We start from the raw sequence: 22,551 nt of genomic DNA, 5'->3' as shown, positions 1-22,551 counted from the left end.
CGCAGGGTCATCGAAAAAACACCAAAAAACTGTTCAGACTCCACGCGGCCTCTGGCAACAACCAACCCACAACAGACTGCACCAGATCCGGCTTTGCTGCCGCCTTAGACCTGCAGTCAGAGCTCCGGCGGACCAGAACACAGTCTGTGCGGGGCAGACTATCAGACCCTGCTGCAGTAAAAGGTGGCATTTTCTAAAGATACACCGGTGTTTAGAAACACAACCACTTTTGTCCACAGGGAGTGCCAAAATCAACACAAAACTCAAGTTCCTTGTAGTAGCTTTAAAATGCTGTATACTTTGTTTTATGTGTGCATGCAAAACCTAATCTGCTAAGTAAAATGCACCTGGGCCTTGAAAGAGATTTCAGGAATGCTTTCAATAGTTTGAGTCTGTCAGAGCGACCCCCAAAATGTGAATATTGATGTTATTTGGATTTGTGTAAAAACTAGGAGAGGGGCACGTTTCTATGTGATGCAGTGACGCATACTTATAGAATCCTATGAGTATGCGTCACTGCATACTCATGTCTTTACGTCTTAAAACATAAACAGGCAGATAAACTGCTACAGTTGCTGACTCACCAGAAATCCCAGGTAGCAGGGGTTAGGTTCAGCAGGTCCTTGTCATAGCCTTTATGCTCCACCAGATACCTGGCAAAGCTTTCATAGATCAGCTGCAAAAATAAGGAGGAAATAACATCATCGATGGCAAGAACAAACAGCACAGTCGTATTATTCTTCCAACAAAACACTGCACGAGGTGATTTATCTGGTTGTATTTTGGATGAGATGTGAAAACACAACCTTGACATCTTATACACTTGTAATAGCAAGCATTCACTGCCTACTCAGACACAAAGTTGATTCTGGGTCTTTCCACATGCCGTGTATTGCTGGGTGCTGGGGCAGGTACTGTGTGTCGGTGTGTGTGTGTGTGTGGGTCAGATCTTTTTCACTGAAAACTGCCTCTGGAGACTCCTGGAAACAGCATAGATGAGCATGCTACGACTGGAAACCCCAACAATGAGCTAAAAAGCTTAATTCACTGTGTGTTTATCAAGTGACACGTTTGATATTAATAAGTCATTTGAACCTATGTAAACATCAAAATGATTGATTTTATGTATGGCATAATTGTTGCAGTTTAATCAAGTTATTTAAGTTGTTTATGTAATTACTGTAAAGTTGGCGTAATAATAATAATATTAATTATGCAATGGATTGAGAGAGACATTTTTTGCATGACTGTGTCTGTTTTAGGACAGTTTTTTTTTCTTCAATTAATTCAGCCATTTAGAAAAGACATACAACCTATCAGTGGTAACCCCTTTAGTGTCCCCTATCCTAGATGCTGCACTGGTATGGGACAAGAGAAGGCATAAATGAACTCCAGGCCTGATGAACCAGGCCATCATGATTGGCTGGGAATTCAACAGTCATTTAGGTTTTGCCACTCGGTGTCACAGAATCCAGCTGTGGTTGACTGTAGCTCCTCGTGCAGTGTATGACACGAGAACACGGGCACCGGGGGAAGGATTCAGATTCATGTATGTTCGCCGCCGCCAACGTCCAACCTGTGAGTCACGCAGAGTGACTGCAGCATCAGGAGCATCCCTCTGCACTCAGCCACGAAGCACACCGAAAAGGGCTTTCTCAACACAATGCATTCGTGCAGGGAAAACCGAATCGACAAGTAGACCCGGAGAGCGTATTGACGGCTGCGTGCTATTTTTAATACAGATGTGTTGCGGATCGAAGCGTCACGGCCACCGTATGATTATGTATCGGAGCTAGCTGCACGCGCTACACACACACAAACACAAACACACACACACACACACACACACACACACGCTCGCTCACCCTGGAGGTCTCCTTCAGGTGGTAGCGGCAGAGCGTGTGGTCCAGGTCGAAGCCGATAACATCACTGTCCGCCAGGCTGAAGTATTCGCTCATGGTAGCAGACGCTGGGGGAACTGCAGGGGAAGCGCTCCGGAGCCGCGCGTTACCGTGCACACATTGACTTGTGCACAGCACCACAACACCACTAAACGTGTCAATGTCACTGGATGACTGCGGCTCGGCACGCGCGCTAGCTCAGCCTTCCGCCTCTGCGGTACCGCGAGACACAAATTCACCCGAAGCCGTTTTTTTTTTTTTCTTTTTTCTTCTCAAAACCCGAATCGATTACCAATGGACGGTGGTCGTTAGTAAGTTGCCCATATGAGAGCAGAAGTTAAACTCCTGTGCGCCAGAAGAAGGCGGCAGAGAGGCGAGTGCGGGAGCGTGCGGCGCTTCCGGGTGTGGAGCGAAAACCCGTAACGCACAGTGTGCGTGCGCAACATGCATTTTAGAAAAGCGCATGAATGGGGAAAAAAGAACAGCTCTGAGGCTCTGGGGCAAATACCGGCGGCTAGGGACCCATGAATGTATTATTAAAACAAGCTGTAAACGTATTGCATTGATATTAGCATTCAAATAGTATAAGAACCGTAGTGACATTCAAGATTCAAGATATTGTTATTGTCATATGTAGTTAACAGACAGTTACGATGAAAAACTTACTTTGCTTGGTCCTTCTTCCACACAGAACTACAATAACTTAAAACTCAAGGCAACAATTTTAATTACAATTAAGAATTTGGAATACAAACACAACTACTATAAATTATAACAGTATAAGACAATATATAAAATAAGGCACAGAAATATGAGAACAGTATTGTACTTATAGAAAACAAATTAAACACACCATGGTAAAAAACAACACACCATTGGAGGCCTATTTTTTTTTTTTTTATCGTGAAGCTTCAGGACATTTTAATATTTCTAATAATTTACAGTGTCATGCAATCAGAGTATCTGGGACAAAGATTGAAAGAGTGACCTAAAACCCTGAAAGGCCAAATCTACTCCTCATTCCCAAGCATTGCCTCCGTTTGTCTTTGGGAGACTTTAGTAAAGAAATTAAGACATTATTTTGTCTGAAATCTAAGAAAATCAATATGCGTTTTTATGTGTTGTACATTTTACAAAGGTTTTGAATTCAAATGGAGATTATCACACTGCAATAAAAAAAAACAGTGTCAGCATAACATCATCTGATTTCACATCAAAGCAATCCAAATCCCACAGGTTTGAATATCTGTGATTCTTAGTAGCAAAAACAGGGAGGAATTATTAGTGCTTGTCTTGTCTTATTTCTTTTTTATTAACTTTGTACAGTTAAGAGATGGTTCATGTAAACAGGTGGTAGAGGTTTCATTTTGAGCCGTATCAAAATGAACACGTGTTGAGCTAAACTTCTGTCGTTAGGAAATGGTAAAATAGTATGTAAGTCACCCTTGGCTTAGAGGTATAAGGGCTTAGTTTTCTCACAACGACTGAATTATCTAGTTCAAAAAATTGTTTTGACTTTCCAAGTCCACTTGCTTGCAGCTGCTTGGAAATAAAAGTCAAATTGTTTAGATGTATCTGTATTTTTATGCTTTCTATTTTGTTTCTGTGCTATATTTACACATTGCTCCATTGGCTCACCTGTCTAAATTACTGCCACACCTATAAAACACATTGTTGCTTCTCCTTTACCAAATATTCATGTTTTAATCAAGTGAGGTACACTTTTTCTTTGTAGAAAGTTCAATCCAAAATAAAAAAAAGCATTTAATTCAAAAAAATACATTCTATCTATGGAATTTCTAAGAAGAAAATAATTTTTAAAAGAATTGACCACAGCACTAAACACATGTGTTTTCTCCCTTCCCTTATTCACGTGTTGTCATTGGGACGTGTGGAGGTAAGAAAGTATAGCTTAAACAAACAGGGGAATCATTCCAGCAACAATGTCTACTAGGTGAGCACTTTTGTTGTGTATTACTACTCGCTTTTTCAAAGAGTTAAGCTAGAGAAATGGCTAACACTAAGTCTTCACCACTGGTCTTTTTAGTTTGCTGTAACCTGTGATTTTTATAAATGTTTTCAACTAGTATTGACACCTAGCACATGATAATAGTAATGTACATAGTATTTCGGATTTCTTTGTATGACTGTTGCACTAACACGCACATGTCCCCTTTTAAAGGCCACCGAGGAGCCCGGCGGCCTCATCCACAGCCCCCCTGCAGTGGTACGGGATCAGCGCTCCCATCACCCGGGATCAGCCCAGAGAGGAAGACCTGGTCCGGACCAAACAGCTGATCGAGACGCTGGAAACATACAACTTGTTCGAGGACTTTGCGGAGCTGCAGCACAGGTATGAGCCATCTTTTTCATTATTTTCAAATTGTAATTATTGGGCTACAGCTTAGAGGGGCCATTTTGTTGTGTATTTTTGTGACACCTTACTGAAATGAATGAAAGCGGAAGGGTGGGCTTTGCTCCAGAGAAAAGACAACATTTGAACATGCTCTTTTATGTTTTATTTTGCAGGGGTGCGGTTGTGCAACAGCTGGAGTGCCTCTTTGAGGAGTGGATTAAAGAAATCTGTGAAGAACTGGTAAGACCATCTATCTTTGTCTGTATTGTTGCTGAACAAGGCATTCCACATATGACATTGGAAACATGTTTTTGCACAGATGATACCTTTATCATTTTACTTTTTGGGGGTTTTAGAACTTACCTGATTATGTGACAGAAAAAAGTAGAGGCAAGATCTTCCCATTCGGCTCCTATCGTCTGGGAGTTGACTGCAAAGGTAAATCGCCAGTTTCTTTCCTCAACTGTGAGAGCATGTGAAGTTGTACAGGGGGAAGATGGCGGCTCTGAGCATTTTAGATTTTCCCTTCGTGTGAGTCAGGCGCTGATATCGACGCCCTCTGCGTTGGACCCGGATTCGTCCAGAGAAAAGACTTCTTCACCTCCTTCTTTGAGAAGCTAAAAGCTCAGAATGAGGTCAAATACATACAGGTTCGTCCATAATCTGATTTCTTGCTATTGCTGTTTTTCTCCCCATTGCACGTGACTGACAATATTGCTGTCTTTAGGCCATTCAACAAACATTTGTCCCCATCATCAAAATGTCGTATGATGGAATTGAGGTAAGAGGGAAACAAAGTGAGAGCCCTACTGCGTCTCTATTCCAGATCTGTTTGCATGTGTCTTGATCTTTGTTTTCGGCGTTCCTGTTATTTCCTAGATTGACTTAGTCTTTGCCCGACTGTTATGCAAAACTGTCCCAGACAATCTGGATCTTCTAAACAACTCCTGGCTGAAGGGGATGGACAAAGAGTGCATCCTGAGTCTCAATGGTGAGCATCGGATTGAAGAAGGCAAGTTGAACTCGTACTTGTGTGGATGTTTATTGATCTTTTCTCCATTGTGTCGTTCGTAGGCTACAGAGTTACTGCAGCGATCCAGAGTTCTGTGCCGAACATCCACAACTTCAGACTGGCTTTGAGAGCCATCAAGCTGTGGGCCAAATGTGAGTTCAACACACACTCGACTAGTTCAGCTTGCTAGTCGCTCCAGTGACCGTTAATACAGCCAAATTGATTTGTTTGTGCAAAAATAGTGCAATAATTAGGATAAAGTATCCATCCTGGATTTGTGTTTTTATGTTTGCAGTGCAAATTAGAGCAAGCTGTTGTCAACGTTTGGTCATATTGTGCACTGGGAGTCTTAACTTTTCTTTCTTTCTCACCCTCTTATTCCTCTTCAGGTCGAAACATTTACTCCAGCAAGCTGGGCTTCTTGGGAGGCGTGTCGTGGGCCATACTGGTGGCCAGAATCTGCCAAGTCTACCCAAATGCCACAGTGTCCACACTGGTCATCAAATTTTTTAAAGTTTACAACCTGTGGTGAGTTCTCCAGTTTCTGAATATTACTTTTTTTAAACATGGACTTGGATTAACTAAAAGTCACTTGGCGCTGAGATCCACTCTCGGGTCACCTTACGTGACCACGAGAGGCTCTAGTTTAGGCCTTGCTGCCCATTTGACCTTTGCTAAACAATCAGCCATTTGTGAGCAAACCCTTTGATGTGTGGCCGGTTTAATATTGACTAGATCGAATCTTTAGATCCTCCCCTCTGAATGTAGCTACGTGCAAATGCTTTGTAAAAGTAGTAAAATCTTGTCTTTTGGCTCCAGGGATTGGCCCATCCCGATTGAGTTGAAGCGTCCGGAGAACTGCGACTTAAACCTTCCTGTTTGGAATCCCATCGTAAGGCCTCGGGCAGGATTTGTAATTAGGATTTTCATGCTGCGATTGTACCATGTCGGTCAAAATGTTATTACATTTGCTCAAAAGCACATGCATGAGTAAGTGCTGCGTTCTTCTGCACGTCCAGGTTAATCAAAATGACCGCTGCCACCTGATGCCCATCATCACCCCGGCGTACCCGCAGCAGAACACGGCATTCAACGTGTCTTATTCCACCTTGGTCATCATGATCGAGGAGATCCAACAGGGTGTGGACGCCCACCAAATCCTCACAGTGCACTGACAACATCTCAGACCTTTCCTCTTTGCTCTAACTCTTACAATACCAAGAGAACTTAAAGAACATGATAAGGGGATTAATTCTGTCCAGAAAGGAGTGAGTTCGTTTGACTCCGACTTTAACATGCTTTCCCCTTACTCATCCACAGGCTATGCCATCACTGAAGATATACAAAAGAAGAAAGCGGACTGGTCCAAACTGTTTGGAACGTCAATCTTTATAGAGAAATACCAGTATGTATTAAGCTGCCTCAAGATGAACAGGTGGATTGCCATACGCAGAATAGATTCAGATATGTAGCACTTAATTTTCTCCAAGTTTGTTTGTATTTTATATTTATTTATATCTTTATTTAATTATTATTATTAATTTATTATATATATATGTATATATATATATATATTGATAAACCATAATGCCTTAAGAGCTGTATATCTGATGTTTTATGTTTATCTCTTATTAAAGACATGTATATGTGTCAAAAAAGAAAAGAAAAGAAAAACTGTAAAAACTCTCACACTAGTTATGTTCTGCACCGCATGTCTGACTCTGATTGATGTAATCCTGAATCCATTAGTTTTCATACATAATGCTTGAATTGGTATTGAAGTTAGATGTACGCCGTCAGCACGCTGCTTACTCTTTGTACATACCATAATGTACAGGAACTGCTATGCTTTTGTTGTTGTAATTTAACTTGACAATCAAATGGCTTTTGTGTAATGACTATGCAAAACGGATGTTTGCGATTTGCTGTAATTATTGTTTTGAATGGATGCCACTGATATGAGTTTGTACTTGATGTTAACTGTCGAATGCCCGTCTCTTAATGAGGGTGCAGGTGGAGTTTATTTGTGCTCCATTATTAACTGAAAGTGTTGACGGAGTTTCGTTCCAGTAGATCATCTGTTTGTCTGTGTGGATTTATGGATTTTATTTGAACCTTTAAACTCTCAATAAGCCACAATGCACTTGAATTTATGAGTTGACCGCCGATTGTTTTACCGATCCACGGACCAGGTTTTTCTGTTTGTTACTAATTCAAAAATATGGACTGAAGCTTGTTCAGTGGATTTTCGAAGCTGTTAAAGTCTTCTCTCTCTCTCTTTAATTTGTTGTTCCAGGAGTTTCTGATCATTATTGCATTATTGTCTCCTCTTGTTTTAATGAATCAGCTCTGTGTTCTGATCTCTCTTTTTATTTCATTGTCAACTCTTTATAATCCTTTGTCTTAATTTGGCTGATGACGTATAAACCAGCTCAAGTAGAAACGTGTGTTGTTGGAATTCTACACGACAGGAGCCACTTAGCTTTGTCTTTTAAAGTTCAGACTGATATGATGAAGATCTTTGTTTAGTGATGATACACATTGTGCTGCAGCTTGACCTTCTTTCAGTCCACTGTTGGTGAAATGGGAAATAAGACGACTGTGCACAAAGTCTGAGTGCTGTGACGTCTGTTACCATTGTTCTGTCTCTTTTTTTTCTAGGCATTTCATCCAGTTGCATGCTTCCTCGGCCACAGAGGAGCATCTCGAATGGTGAGCACACAGAGCAAAGAAAAAATGAGAAGCCAAGTTTAGGGACGTCTGCAATCTCAACAATTTCAATATTCTATTTCCACCGGCTGTCGTGCTTTCACTCTTGTCAGGGTTGGCCTGGTGGAGTCCAAAATCCGACTCCTGGTAGGAAAACTGGAAAGAAATCTGAACGTTAACCGAGCCCACATTAACATCGAGTCCTTCTCTGGATTCAGCATGTGGAAGAAGTAAGGACACGAGATTTTGCGGTTCTATCTTAATTATTATTAGCCCTGATGAGAATAACATCACTTTCTAATTTCTATTAGCTCATCACTGTTGTGTGGCTTGTTGTTTTGGTAGTTACATGTGTTTACTGTATTCCTGTTTCAGAGAGAGGAAGTACACAAAGTGGTTGATAGGACTGGTCTTAAACATGAAGTCTACCTTCCTGAAAAAAGATCTGACCTTGTCCCTCATGTCCTTCACTAATACAAGTATATTTTGACTTTTGTATTGATCTAAATTCAATAGAAATAAAGTGTTGTTCTGTGTTATTCTAACTCGTACGTGCATGCTGTGCTGTTGCAGTCTACATGCTGGCACAGAACTGTAAGCTCTACAAAGAAGGGATGGACGTATCGGCCAGGTACGTGGCCAAGAACTGCCTCAGCCGACATTTCAGGAAGGTTTTCGGTCCAAAACCAGTCAGGAAGAGAATAGGCCTCCGGCAATCAAAGAATCTAGCCAAGAAGATCAAAGCTAACACGGTAAGACAAACTATCCCAGGCGTTATTGACGAGACTAAAAAGAAACGTGTATTTTGCAAAAGTATTCCTCTAACATGCCGGATACCTGTGGTAAATCCAAGAAGAATGGCATCAATCATGTTAAAACAAAAAACTAAAATGTCCTTCGGGGTTCTCACTGTCATGGAAAACCTGGAAAAGTCATGGAATTTTAAAATGGTTATTTCCAGGCCTGTAAAAGTCCTTAAAAAAATGAAATCCTAAAAGTTTTGAAAAGTCATGGAAATTTGTTGACGTTCATTTACAGTGAGTTTAAAATAATGAATATGCTTTTGAAAGAAAGACGCTCAAAATATAAGCAGGCATACATACAGGCATCAATATAAATGTTAATTATTTTAATCAAACTATTGTCTCATTCATTTGTGTCATTTAAGGTATACTATATGCTTTTGAATTCTCATTGTTAGTCTAAATACTACATTTTATCACTTTTTCATGTTTACACCGAGATTTCACAAAATGTTTGGTCATGGAAATTTGGTTTAAAGTCATGGAAATCCATTGGTCAAAATGTGTATGAACCCTGCATGTTAAAACTAAAAACTAAAACCAAAAATGTCCTTGTTCCAAGAGGTTCAAGTCGGGTGAGGAGCCAACACCCCAAAGCCCCAGCTCTGATGAGCCCTCGGGCGTCTCACTCAGCGTGAGCCCGCCGAGCCCCGACCGACCCCGCACTCCTGAGCCCCAGACCACGAGCGAGCGAGTCCACATTGACCATGTATGTTCCATGCAAGTCATTTTTTCCGGTTTTTCAGAAAACACAAAAAGCTTGACCAAATGTAATAGTGGTGCACACGCTGCCTCTAGACACGGCACAGCAGGCATACTGTAATACCGGTCAAACTATGTTATGATTACTAATTTATGTTCGAGTAAGATTTTCATTGACAAAAATGCTAACTAAATTGCTAGCTTAAATGCTAGCTTCAAAAGCTTGTAAAATTGCTTAAGTCACATTGTCTTTTGACTTAGGCAAAATAAACTGGCCTAAGTCACACTCTTGACATAGGCCGTTATACTACATGGGTAGAATTTTTGTCAAAAACATTTTTTGCCATTATTTTAGGAAGGTGACGATATTTTAGTAACTTACCTCACCTCCCCTCCCCATCTCAGAATCCGCCCACTGTCGAGCTGTTGGACCTGCCCACCGTCCTCTCCAGGCCGGCTGCAGTCGTGAGACGGGCCATCAGGATACTACTCGTCAGGTACGCGCACAGAATTAAGAACCGTGACTTCTCCGTGACACGTGCACCTCAGATCCTAGTGAGAGTAGATGACTGGGATAGATTTTGAAACTCGCTGGTTCCAACGATGACCACTTTATTTTGTCAAGGTTGTACTAAAAATAAGTAGTTATAGTGTGTGGTGGCTTATCTCTTCCTACGTAACATGTTTTATGGCACCCAAGGGTGACCTTTTCAGGACAAAGGGTGTTACATGCTACTCAATGAACATGTGCGTCTTAACAACCTTTTATCTCCTCATATCTCTCACAGCAAGCGAGACGGAGTCAGCTGATGGAAAACTTGAAAACCTTCGCCCCACTTTTAAATAAAGCTTCATGGATAGGAAACACGTCACCTCCTTCAGTCCCTTTAGTCACATTGACGTATCAAAACTTTTATTATCTCTCAAGGTATAATTGTCATTCATTAAATCTCACCTTTGAGGTAATTCTCAACTTTGAATTCTTGTCGCTGGCTCCAAAGCCATGACAAAAGAGAGGGAGACGCCGATTTAAGGCAAGTAATAAAGGAATTTATTGTAAATAAGGCAGGTGGCAATAAACCCCAAAACAACTAGGGAACGATGGGACGTGATAATCAATAAAATCAGTGATGTAGGTGGGTGTCTATATGAGTGCTGAGTGAGAAATAGATGTTGCATGGATGGAAACAAATCAATAATGCAAAGTGCAGAGAGAGAGCTCTGGCTGTCAAAGAGGCGGAGCTCTATAAGCCCAGGTGCTTCCAATTAGGGTGATCAACACCTCCAGGTACCTGTTACATTATTTAAAGAGACACACGTGAACAAAATAGGGAGCTGTCACACTGGCAAATGCTCCAAAAAAAAGATGGGTGACATCTTCTTCCTGGCACATCAAATGAGTGGATAAAGAAAGCCAGATGGCTTTTCGGGGTCAGATTTCTTGCTTCTCTCCTGAGAAAGCGGGGATGATGATACCAGTGATCCCAGCTTGAACATAATAAAACAAGCTAATCATGTACTTGTTTTGTTTTTGTGAGCTATGTGGAGAACATTTACACCCCAGGAGGTCATTAATGATGCATGTTCAATCACATGCAAAAAAAGAATGCTCTGTTCTTCAAACCATCCGAGGGTCTTAAGAGTTCATGTGCACTTTTCAAGAGACAAGACAATCACTAGAGTGTCTTACCTGTTGGCCATTGGTCACATGTTATACATAACTCTTTGTCATCTGTGATTTTGTTGGAATCATTCTTGCACAGAATAATAAGAGTATGAATGTGAATTTAAAACAACTATGTATATATTTATTTTGTTATCCTGTACCGGGGTTTACCACAAGGGGGCAGCAGACTTAAATATTTCTTGTTTACAGCGGATGTGACACACACACTGCAGCCTTAACGCTGCCTTCTGGGATTGTAGGACAAAAGTGTTTACTCTGCATGGAACACATTTAGGAGCAAGAGTAGAGCTAAAAAGAAAAGGCAAGTGCACATTTTTACGTTGTAGCCTAATGAAGTGGCAATACAACTACCGTGACGTTTTTATTCTATAGTTTGTCACTGCAATGTGTAAAAGACCATTCTAAACTATCTGCAGATGTATTCTGCTTCGTATGCGCTTGTCAAGGATTATGCTTTTATCTAAATCCTATATTATTGACATAACCTGACGGAGCAACAACTTTAATTTGTTGTATTTTTGGATATACATTTTCAATAAATTGTATTCAATCTAAATCCCTGATGCAATTTAAAACGAAAGTGAACGAGCCTGTCTGCGTTTCTTGTGTCACCTTTAACAATGTAATTCAAAAGTCGGAGCTTGATGCAGACACGTAAACGCATCACCAGCAGCTCACCCTGCGGAGCCGGGCTCACGTGCACTTTTGATTTACATCTACTGTTATGTAGTGAGTACTAAGACACGTTGGAGTTGTGTTACGTGCGGTGATAGTTGTGCTTGTGAGCAGTAGCAGGTCAGTTGTCTCACCGTCATGTTCTTTCACGACTTTTAACGACACTAATAACGTGAGAAGTTTATTGATTCACAAGTTGTTGCAGACTTTAAGCTAGTTAGCAGCAACCTGACGCAGTCAACGTTAATTAATTAAGACGCGACGCCAAAGTTGCTGCTAATGTTTACGTGTGACGTTTAGCCGGGAAGAGCCTGCACGTTACGCAGAACCGAGCTCCAAAATGCGACAATTTAAAGTTGTCTTGTTTGCGTTGTTGTTTGTGTCTATCACAACCTGTTTTATGGTGTAACTTAATTATTTGAAGCCATTCTTCAATTCGGTGTTGACAGAATATCCTCAGAGGACATAGCTTAATTCAAAACTAACTTTATTTTGCCCTTTCATCCAGTTTTTACTAGTTCTTACTCATCACCAAGCCGGTAATTGACAATATCGCGGAGTTTATTAGCGGGGGCTCGTTTTGAGTCACACCCCGTGCCTGACGGTGGGCGGGGTGAGTGGATTACTGGGAAATTCACGTTTTTGCAGCATCCCCTTTTTGTGAATTTTTTTCTTCCCTTTTTTCTTCCTAGGAGGGAGAATGGCAGGCCTGTGGAGATCATACCAAGTCTTGATGACCAAATACCCCTGGACAGTCCAGTTAGTGACCGCTGGTACGAATAACTCATCCTTACATGCTGACTGCAGACCGAAAGTACCAAAAGTAACGCAGAATATTAGATATTATAACACTGGATTATAAGTATGGATGCATTCACTGTTGTCGTTGTTATATTAACCATCTAAATAAGCAAAGTAATTCACATTTGCCTCTGAGTTGTACTGGAGTAGAAGTAAAAGGAGCAGAAAATAGAAACACTCAAGTAGACTGTAAGATGCAAAATACACTGTATGCATTATATATTCCACACTAAGTTATCTTGGTCAATTAGGAGGTGCAGACATGTTCTTTCTCACACTGAGACAGGAAAGCGTAAGTGATGGCTGAATGGGGGAGCTTCACATTTTAACTGCTGGACCTTTGCTCCAGTTTCAGAGTCAACAAAGTAGAGAGCTTTGAACTTAGTGACCACGTTTTCTTTTTTCTTTTATTTGGTGTGTGTTCCTTATCACTGTCAGCTTTGAGACTGATTTGAAATGGCTGTTTTATTAAATGGAATATTTTGAAAATGCAAAACCCTATTTGCTGATTGGACTTCCTAGCTTTTCTCCTCCTTGTAAGCGCCTATGTATTTAGATTCAGCCAAATTAAGCAATTATAAGATGCCTATTTAGGCTCTCTTAACACTATATGGGAGATGTGTTTTCAACCAACACCAAAAAAAATTTATGCAATCAGACTAACTTGAAATGATGCCATAACCATATAACTACGTTTTCACACTTGGAGAGTTAGGATGAATCTGTGAGATTAAAAAAAACAACCATCTTTTCGGTAGAAACGGCAACAGCTTTTTTTAACGTGAAAAGGGAAGCTTATACCCAAACGGCTTGCGGGGAACACTCTCAGAATTGGGATCTCTTGACCTTTGACTTTTTTTTGACCAAAGATTCACAGAAACTGCATTAATTGCAGGAAGCATGTCAGACCTGGTGTGTATCTATTAATCTGATGACAGTCTGACATGCTATTACTGCTAACTGTAACTCTTCATATGTGTCAAAGAGCTAAGAAAATGTTTAAATGGAAAATAATATGTTTTTAATTAGAAAATGGACCTTAGTATTTCGTTGTAGTTTGGTTTAATCACCACTAGATGGAGGCAAGTGTCCCCATTTGTCTGACGCACGTCATCAACCAGAGGTGATGGAGGGTCTTTTTAATGACTTAAATGTTGCTATTATTAGAAGTAGTGGAATGTAGAAAAGCACATTTACTCAAGTATTGTACTTGAGTACAAGTTTGAGGTACTTGTACATTTCCTGAGAATTTCCATTTCATGCTACTTTGCGCTTCTTCTCACTACATCTCAGACGGAAGTATTATACTTGACTTGCTAATTAAAGAAATAAAATAATGATAAGATAAAGCAGTTCATGTATGTTTTGGTGCCATTTTAATAGTTTAAGGCATATTTCGATGATTATCAGGATAATGGTGTGAATCACAATTATTTTGCCAAAGATTATCTCGTTTTGAAATTTTCCTATCGTCCCATGCCTAACGTGAATTTATTCATACATTAAAAAAGTAAGAAAAGCGCTTTTTTTTTACAATTGTGCAGGTTTTTAGAGCGAGTTTGTCATTCATATCTGCTCTCAAAAACAACTCGCCTCCCAACCTCACCATAGAACTCTTGTATAATGCATAATTAAGACAACCTGTTTGTCTGTGAGGGGTTTTAGTATAAACTATTCTCTATTTAAAAATCTTCATAAAGTGAAGTGTTGACTGTGCTGAGTGACAAAGCGTTTACTGCTCTTAAAAGTGTACAATTGACATTCTCTGTCCACCGTGTCACCTGTATTGCTTTTTATTAGTTCCCCCATGACATTTGAATGAAAGGTTAGCTCTTGTTCAGCTGGCTCTATACAAGTGTGGTACATGGAGACTCGAGCTGGTGGCCGCGGCTTTCTCCACCTGCCGAGCAGGAGTTTTATGTCTTTTTCAATGAGTCATGGAAAAATAAATCTATATTTAAATCTAACCCTGAAAGAAGCTAAATGGATTTCTGAATTCCACTCATCAATGTTCTGCTTTGACAATGACAACATGTAATGTGAAAGGTGTCGTTTATAAGAACAAACCCACAATGACTGAACTGAATTCAGGTTTTCACACAATGTTGTGTGTTGTGTTTGTTGTGGAACGTTATCATTCATACCTGTGCTTTTCTGTCCGGATGTTGGCAAATGTGCCACTGTTAGCTTGGGAACATGCAGCATTAGCAGCAGACTTTGACATCTGTTTATTTATTGCAAGTAATATTGTTTTGTGATATTCATCAATTTAAATGCATTTTACTCATATCACAAAGCCCTAATTTTGACTGATGTATATTATAGCTATGTGTGTGTATAAATGTATATCTGTGTTGAATTTTTTCACTTGACTGCTTGTATTTATGGTCTAAAAAAGATTTTATCTCAATACCGATTTAAAAAAGATTCTCTTGAAGCTGCAGAGAAAATATCAAAAAATATATAAAACTCCATGTTCATTTGTGTCACCACCGAGCTCAGACACAGCATCTTTCCCCTGTTTGTCCTCCAGGGTCTCTGGTGGGTGTCGGTGATGTCATCTCCCAACAGCTGATCGAGAGGAGAGGATTGGCTCATCACAACGTGCAGCGCACAGCCAAGATGATGGGCATTGGCTTCTTCTTTGTGGTAAGCGTCCCCATGACTCTTGTTGTAGGTGAAAATACATGAATACAAAAACAAAGCAAAAATGTGATGTGAGTTTTTGGGATCATTTGATTGAATGTATTCCCTCAAACGACGTACGTGAGGGAACACGCTTTTCCACAAGTTCTCTAACCAAGAAAAATAAGAATCTTTAAATTAAGTTTCCTGCTTAGAGCCGCAATACCAAATGATTACAAATAATTCATTTAATATCTAAAACAAGCTTCCAGTCAGTTGATGTGTGTACTGAACGCTGAAATGAAAGGATGCAGCAGATTCAAGTTTAAACAAAATATACACAATTATGTACGTTTCATGGTGGCTATTTTGGTTATTTGTCAAACATGAAAAAGCAAATCCAAATATAGCTATTAATAAATAAATAATAACACTCTTAAGCTGTTAGTATAAAGCGCCCGGGGATTGAACTGTCAACCTTGACTTCCTGCCCCTTCGCCATGGCCGCCCAACAGCCAACCGCATACTACTCTCTCCATTTGTAGATCTGTCTCGTGGAAGTGACGCTTACATGCTCACCCATGTTGCACAGCGGTTCCTCGTGCCTTTTGTATGTTTTGTGAATTCACTCTCAAGTCCCGTGACCGCTGCATTATTCATTTTGACGACAGCTCGACGTCACCAACGTTTATTTATATTCCCATGATCGTCTTAGGTTCGGCCAATCGGCTGCCTCGCCCTGGTGAATTATAGAGAGAAGACATATAGACGTTTGTCTGGAAGGTGGCTCTTCAAATCTCGCACAGGATTTGTGTCTCATCAAGGCATGTTTCGCTCCTTCATCTGGAAAGTGACAACCATCTCATATCTCGTACATCGTGTATCGTTCTTCCTCACATGAATAATATACGTTTAGCTGGCTTAAAGTCAATGAATCTGCAGTCCGCATGCAGATACTAAAGTTCAGGGAGCGACGCGGTGGCCAGTGGTTTAGTGGAGTGTTTCTCAGACATCAATGTATTAAAGAAACATTTAGAGCTAGACAGGAGGCCCCATTAATCCTCCTGTCTTCTGTGTGTTTTACAACAAAGGGTCCAGTGATCGGCAGCTGGTACAAAGTTTTGGACCGACTGGTGGTTGGAGGAACGAAAAGTGTCGCCATAAAGAAAATGCTGGCTGATCAGGTGAGAAAAGTCTCCCTCTCTTCTTCTTCTTCTTCTACTATTACTACTACCTGTTGCTGTTTATGGTTCTACTGGATCCTTGAAGTTTGAAGGCCTTAAAAAATGGTCCTTGAAAGTGCCTGCATTTATTTATTTAGTGCAAGAATATAAATGTAAGTTATTTTGACGCTCACACAATCAATCCTCTCATTCTGTGAAAGTTCTCACTGTGGTAACAGTGATCCGTGTCGGGTCCCTGACTTCGAGGGAGTCGCGTAGGCGTGGAAAGACCTTGAATTTCCATGTTTAAGGAAGTGTGGATACGCCGGTCAAAAGCATGGCAAAGAAACTAAAGTGGTTTCAGCTCAGTGATCTCTCCCCCCACAAAGCACTGTGTGTCTTCCGCTCATTGATTGTTCCTAACAGGGTGGATGAGGCCGGACCACAGGGATACAATTTCCTCACATCAGGCTGACAGACGTCTCTTTGTCGCGCTGAAGGGAAGGAACTGTCAAATCCTGTCATAGCGGGCTGTACAGTTTTGCCGTCGCGCCCTCTTCACTCTGCCCTCTAGTGTTTGATTCAGTCAAACTGCAGCAGATAAAACAAGATTAGACTAGAACCACTACAGAAAAAGACTTTCAAGGCTGTCCTCTCTACTGAAATATTAACTGAAGCAAAAGGGTCCGCTCCTTCGCTTGAATAGTTATGTGTACGCTGCTCCCTCTGCGTCAGTAACGGAAGTGTCGTAGAAAGATTCAAGGCGGCCTCAGTGCTTCAGACCAGTTTCATACGTCGTCGTCATCTCACGTCACTGTAGCACCGACGTGAACAACTGAACATAGATCAGTGCAGAGGTCCCTGATCTCTCTGAAGTGGCGTGTAAAATTCATCGGACTTTTCCTTAATCCTCTACTTGGGTCGTCATTTCATGATGATGATGATGATGTTGCAATGACAAAAAAGCTTTCTTTTCTTTGACTGATCCACAAAAAGATGTTATTTTGTTGCGTTTGGTTTAAGATCCCAATGAAAGTCTCTCAAATTGCACATTTTAATGCTCAGTTTATGAGGGGGAGGAGACGATCTGCCCCGTATTATTTTCATCTCACCAAACATGTTTAAAAAATGTCTGGTACCGTACTAGCACCACGATGCAATGTACTGTTTTCACAAAGCCCCCCCAAACAAAATCTATTCTCCCATTAAAACAAAAAGAAGCTATAAAACACTGACTGATCAATGACCTCAAGATTGGACAGATTGGACTGGTAACTATTTCATTCACACGTAACCTACTGATTAATATAATTTAATGTTTAACTACCACTTAAGTGTATTTATTTTTTCTTTGTTTGTTCCTACTTTATGTTCTGAAGTTGACTCTCTCTCTTCGTACTTGTGTGTTGTAGTTGTGCTTCGCCCCGTGTTTCCTGGGAGCTTTCCTCTGCATCTCCGGTGCTCTGAATGGACTGACGGTGGAGGAGAACGTCACCAAGCTCAAGAGGGTGAGTTGGGCGTCATTGCCTCTGTGTCGCAGCCACAAGGTTATATATGGTGGGAATATAATATATCTTTATCGTCCACCGGGGTGGATAATATGACGCAACATAAAAGGCAAGACAAGCTGTTAGTAAAACAAACGCGTAGACGATGTCTGTGGCTTCAATCCTCTGTCACTTTGTTGACGGAGTTGAGTATTGATTTTAGGGTTTCTTAAATACATTTTCCTCTATAGCACCTTCCAGAGCTCAAGAGGTGGGAGACATCTGTCGGGCTACTGCTCGTTTTGTTCCTCGTGCTTTCTCTAAAAAAAGTTGAGTCAAGGGTTTTTGATTTTTGCCAAGACGGGAAGGTTAAAAGTTGAAACACTGTCAACTCTGTTTTGGAAACTCGTTCTTCTATCTTCTGAGGCCACTAAGTTTCCTCTCTTCAAAAATATACTTCTCAGAGAGGCTCACCTGGGAGTCCAGAATTGTGCCACGTTATTTAAAGTCTTCCACTTCCAACATTGGCCATGAAGTCAAACTGGCTCTAGGTGGACTGGTCACTCTTCATCACTCTTAATAAAACTCTTAAACTCTTAGAGACAGCACGTGATTGCCTGAAGCATGCAGAATACACAAATAGTAGTCCAACTACGGACTGCGCTTCATGACCAGTCCGTCATGAAGCGCAGTCCGTATTAACTTCAGACTCCTTCATAACCTTTTAAGTTGGTACTGGACTCGTCTTCGTTTCTGATTTGACTCTATTTGTGTGCCACAATTTATAGCCGAGCCTTGACACAAACTGGCTGGAGATCAGATCTCTTTCTGTATGAACAGAGCCCAGGTAAATGAGAGTACACAGTCTCTGACCGCCAACACTCACCTCTCATTATTATTATTATTAGAAACTATTTCCTGTGATGGAGGACGCCACGAAAGAGGGGGGTGGGACTGTGCAAATAGCTGGAGAGTGACTCATACCTTCATATATATGCGTGTGTGTGTGTGTGTGTGTGTGTGTGTGTGTGTGTGTGTGTGTGTGTGTGTGTGTGTGTGTGTGTGTGTGTGTGTGTGTGCACATATATATATTTGTATGCCAGGTCGGGGCGAACTGTCACTTTGGTGCCAGCTGCTCAAACGTCCGACACCGCCTTTTGCTTACCCAGCGTGCTGCTGCTCACCATCAATTATTTACAGAAGGAGGCGCGTTGGACCTGAAAGGCCAACCTGGTAAATGTTAGAAAGGACGGAAAATAAATGACAAATGCGCTCGTCACAAAGAGGCCGCCCGGCACCGAGATGAAATACGAAATGGAGCCGCTCACTAACACAGTTAACGTCCGACGTCGGCGCAAACAAGACTTTGGCTTTCTTGTTTACCTGCTACATTCCCGTACACACACAAATGTGGTTGGAAGAAATGAAAGAATATGAAATTACTAAAGCAAAGAGTAAATAATAAAATGTCACTTCCTCCGTTTGATTGACATGTCTCACGTTGTGTATCCTTCCATATTCATTTGAGACACTGAAAGCAGCTCAGAAACCGCTGGAAGAGCCGAGGAAGATCCCGTCTTGTGTAGGCTGGGGGATGTGTGTCGTGTCGCTGACGCGGCGGCGATCAGTGGAGGCAATTTCCCCTCCGGTGGCAAAGTAGCTTGTTTGGCCATAATTAGAAAATAGTTTCAACTCTGCTAGAAAAAAGAAAAACAACTAGAAAAAAGACTGGAACATTGGCTCGTTGTTTTTATGTCGAGACAAGTGGAGGTGACCTTTTGAGGTAGACGGCGTAGAGAATTTGTGTGTGTGTGTGTTGTTAGTACACAAACAACTCTGTCGCACGCACACACTTTTTGTGTCCAAAAGTCTGCATCCGCCACCTTTTGTTTCATCATTTAGCAAAGTCAAAAGAACTTTAGCTACATTACTCACATTTTCACTTGTTTCAATACACTTACGTTTGGCCCGTTGGTGGAAATCAACTAAGTAACTAAGAACTAAGTATATGTGCTGTAAAGTACAGTTTTGTCGTACTTTTCCGCTATTAAATACTTGTATACTATGCTTTTATCTGTATATCAATCAAACTTGTATTACAGACTCAAGGTCCAGATCATTCAAAAGACATTAACTCGACAGATACATTTATACATAAGATTTCTTAAAACGGCTTGGAAAGTGTTAACTCCTGCAGCCACAAACGTTTCACTAGCACTACACCATCTGTCTCTTCAGTAGTATTCTCATGGCGTCATGATAAGCTACTTGAAGTCCTTGAAGTGGTGTACAATATGCTCTAAACGGGGACTTCTTTCCTCCATCTGTACACATACCAAACTTGCGTGAGAGAATGTTTGCTTGTGCATACATCCTACGACATCGGCTATATGTGCGGGCTATTCTATATTCTATATATTTATCTGTTAAGTAAATACTGCAGGTTTTAAAGGTTTAAATACACGTGGTTTTAAATATTTCAGAACCACGGACAGAGACACAGAAAGGCTTTAGTTCAATGGATGGTCTGAATTCTCTCCCAAGTTCACTCATTCACGTTTCCCTACGTTATCGACAGGCTGTAGTTGATTCTACAGCGAGCAGTAAATTAAGATGTTGGACACGTAATCATCATTTTAAAGGACACAAAATATCAAATTTTCACAAAATTTGCACACTCAAATGGCACTAGGACATCAGGAGTGACTTTATATTTGAAAATGAAACATACTTTATTTTATTTGTTTAGCTAATCCTATCTAGCTTTGTTTTAAAAAATGAAATAAATAAAGCTTCCACCATCTAACATGCACCGCCCAGAAGGCTTTTTTTCTTGTTTTAATTCTTACTTTTAAATGCAGTAACGTATCCTCTGCATGAATGGTGAACATTAAAGGAAAATAAAAGAATATTCTGTCTCCACAGGGGGTTAATAGAGATGTCGATCATTACCGATTACTCAACGATAGCTTGGCCATCTGCTGATATTTTCTTTGGCTGCAAAACTTCCATGCATCATTGTTTTTGGATCGAAACTAAAAACCGTTCCATCGCATTTCTCACCTCGCCCCACACCGGCGCTTTCAACTGTTCACTGATGGGCTGAGTCTCCTACCTCAGGAGGAGGCCGCACGTTTTCAAGTTTCTTTACAGATGTTTAATATCAAAACAAACTCAAATCGGTAACGTGTCTTTGTGAGGTTGTTTTCCTTCTAAATCAGGGCCCGTCATATCCTGCAAGGCACTTAGACGTTGTAACGCATCAATCTGCAACATAAAGCGATTTCTCGTGGGCTTAACATCTTCAATCCCCAGGAATGAACTCGGAGCTTTAGCTTTCAAGCGGCATGGCAGCACGTTTTTATCGATATTTCTGAACGTGGATGGTAACAGAAAGACTAGGCTTTCGTGTAGCTGGCCGGGTAGACGTCCTTTTGGGACTGTAATGCTACGTTCACACCAACGCTTTACTCGCGTGAGTTTACTCGCTCGACTACATGTGGTTTATTCGCTTTATTCGTGCCGGAAAGGGGGCGTGGTGTAACTCCGTGAAAACAGTTACCACTTCTGCCGTCCACCATTGAAATAACCACTAGTTCTGCTTTATACTTGTTGTGGAAATTCCACAAACGTCGGAACATCAGACGCCCTCGTGTCTGGCTGATTGGCTTTCGCAACTCGGCATCACGCAAATTTTTCTATTCGCGCCGCCCGCCATTGACTTTGCATGTAAACTACTCACACGAAAAATTCGCAACGCTTTTGGTGTGAACGCAGCATTAGAGAGGCTTTAGGTACCAGTTTTAGTGTTTAAATACTTTGCACCTTAAACTTTGCCCCTTTTTATTTTAGAAATACATTCAAACTACGCTAATTAAGAGCAACTTTTAACCTTAGCTTTTTTTGTGAATATGTCCCCTGATTTAAAAGTGACTCACTATGATAACATAATAACTTTTTTCATTGTTCACAGGACTACACAGATGCCTTGATCGCGAACTACTACGTAAGTTTTTGTTTAGTACGCATTGCCATTTTATTTAGACATAATAAAGTATCAATATTTCACTCGACCTCATATCGTGCATCATATTGAGTGTTATCTGTTTACGTTTCAGCTTTGGCCTCCAGTCCAGATCGCCAATTTCTACTTCATTCCACTTCACTACAGGTCAGAGTGTGGCTTTATCAACAAACGGACCGTCGCATTTGATGTCTGAGACTCTAAACTGGTTAAATTGGCTAATCTGGCCATCTGAAGAAGTCTTGAAAAATCTTGTATATATATATTTTCTTTAAATTGAGTTTAAAGATCACTTAAAATGTTATGTTTTCTTAATGCGCATTTGTCTAAATGTAGTTAAACACTGCCATTTTTCTTCTTGTTTCAACTCCTAAAATCATCTTTAAAAGCCTTTAAGAGAATTCGGTCAAATTTAAACGCATCAAATTTCCTCCTGCTTGCAGGTTGGCCGTCGTCCAGATTGTTGCTGTTACTTGGAACTCCTACCTGACCTGGAAGGCCAATAAGATGTGAGCAATCATCACAAGTCCGGCCTGTCTTGACGATGATGATGATGATGATGAGGATGATTTTACACTCATGTGTAGTGTTTGTGTGTGTGATACG

At 40.8% G+C, this 22,551-nt stretch overlaps 3 protein-coding genes across 3 annotated transcripts in view; 2 read left to right on the top strand and 1 right to left on the bottom strand.

Annotated features, from left to right (window-relative positions):
- Window positions 1-2,112, bottom strand: part of nt5dc1 (5'-nucleotidase domain containing 1) — a 50,867-nt gene extending 48,755 nt beyond the window's left edge. Inside the window, exons 1-2 of the mRNA XM_079215033.1 lie at window positions 1,866-2,112; window positions 585-676 (exon numbers count right to left, since the gene is read on the bottom strand). Of these exons, the coding sequence (XP_079071159.1) occupies window positions 585-676; window positions 1,866-1,958 (185 nt within the window). The 5' untranslated portion in view covers window positions 1,959-2,112. The remainder of the gene's footprint in view (window positions 1-584; window positions 677-1,865) is intronic.
- Window positions 2,113-2,225: 113 nt separating this feature from the next.
- LOC306734433 (poly(A) polymerase type 3-like) lies at window positions 2,226-10,293 on the top strand (the record flags this gene model as incomplete). The annotated part of the gene is made up of 19 exons (XM_079215790.1): window positions 2,226-2,320; window positions 4,084-4,254; window positions 4,431-4,497; window positions 4,614-4,695; window positions 4,798-4,907; window positions 4,985-5,038; window positions 5,137-5,248; window positions 5,332-5,421; window positions 5,659-5,797; window positions 6,089-6,161; window positions 6,289-6,409; window positions 6,590-6,674; window positions 7,931-7,981; window positions 8,092-8,208; window positions 8,354-8,457; window positions 8,552-8,730; window positions 9,344-9,490; window positions 9,889-9,980; window positions 10,272-10,293. The coding sequence occupies 19 exons, from the start codon at window positions 2,226-2,228 to the stop codon at window positions 10,291-10,293; spliced, it is 1,911 nt and encodes a 636-aa protein (XP_079071916.1).
- A 1,554-nt stretch (window positions 10,294-11,847) lies between these two features.
- Window positions 11,848-22,458, top strand: mpv17 (mitochondrial inner membrane protein MPV17; the record flags this gene model as incomplete). The annotated part of the gene is made up of 8 exons (XM_079215446.1): window positions 11,848-11,899; window positions 12,538-12,618; window positions 15,180-15,295; window positions 16,363-16,455; window positions 17,847-17,942; window positions 21,895-21,927; window positions 22,040-22,092; window positions 22,389-22,458. The coding sequence occupies exons 2-8, from the start codon at window positions 12,546-12,548 to the stop codon at window positions 22,456-22,458; spliced, it is 534 nt and encodes a 177-aa protein (XP_079071572.1). The 5' UTR covers window positions 11,848-11,899; window positions 12,538-12,545.
- Between the last annotated feature and the right edge of the window lie 93 nt (window positions 22,459-22,551).

This window comes from Taurulus bubalis (genome assembly GCF_910589615.1).
Source record: "Taurulus bubalis genome assembly, chromosome: 3".
Lineage (NCBI taxonomy): Eukaryota > Metazoa > Chordata > Actinopteri > Perciformes > Cottidae > Taurulus > Taurulus bubalis.
This window is presented reverse-complemented; position numbering and strand designations above follow the sequence as displayed.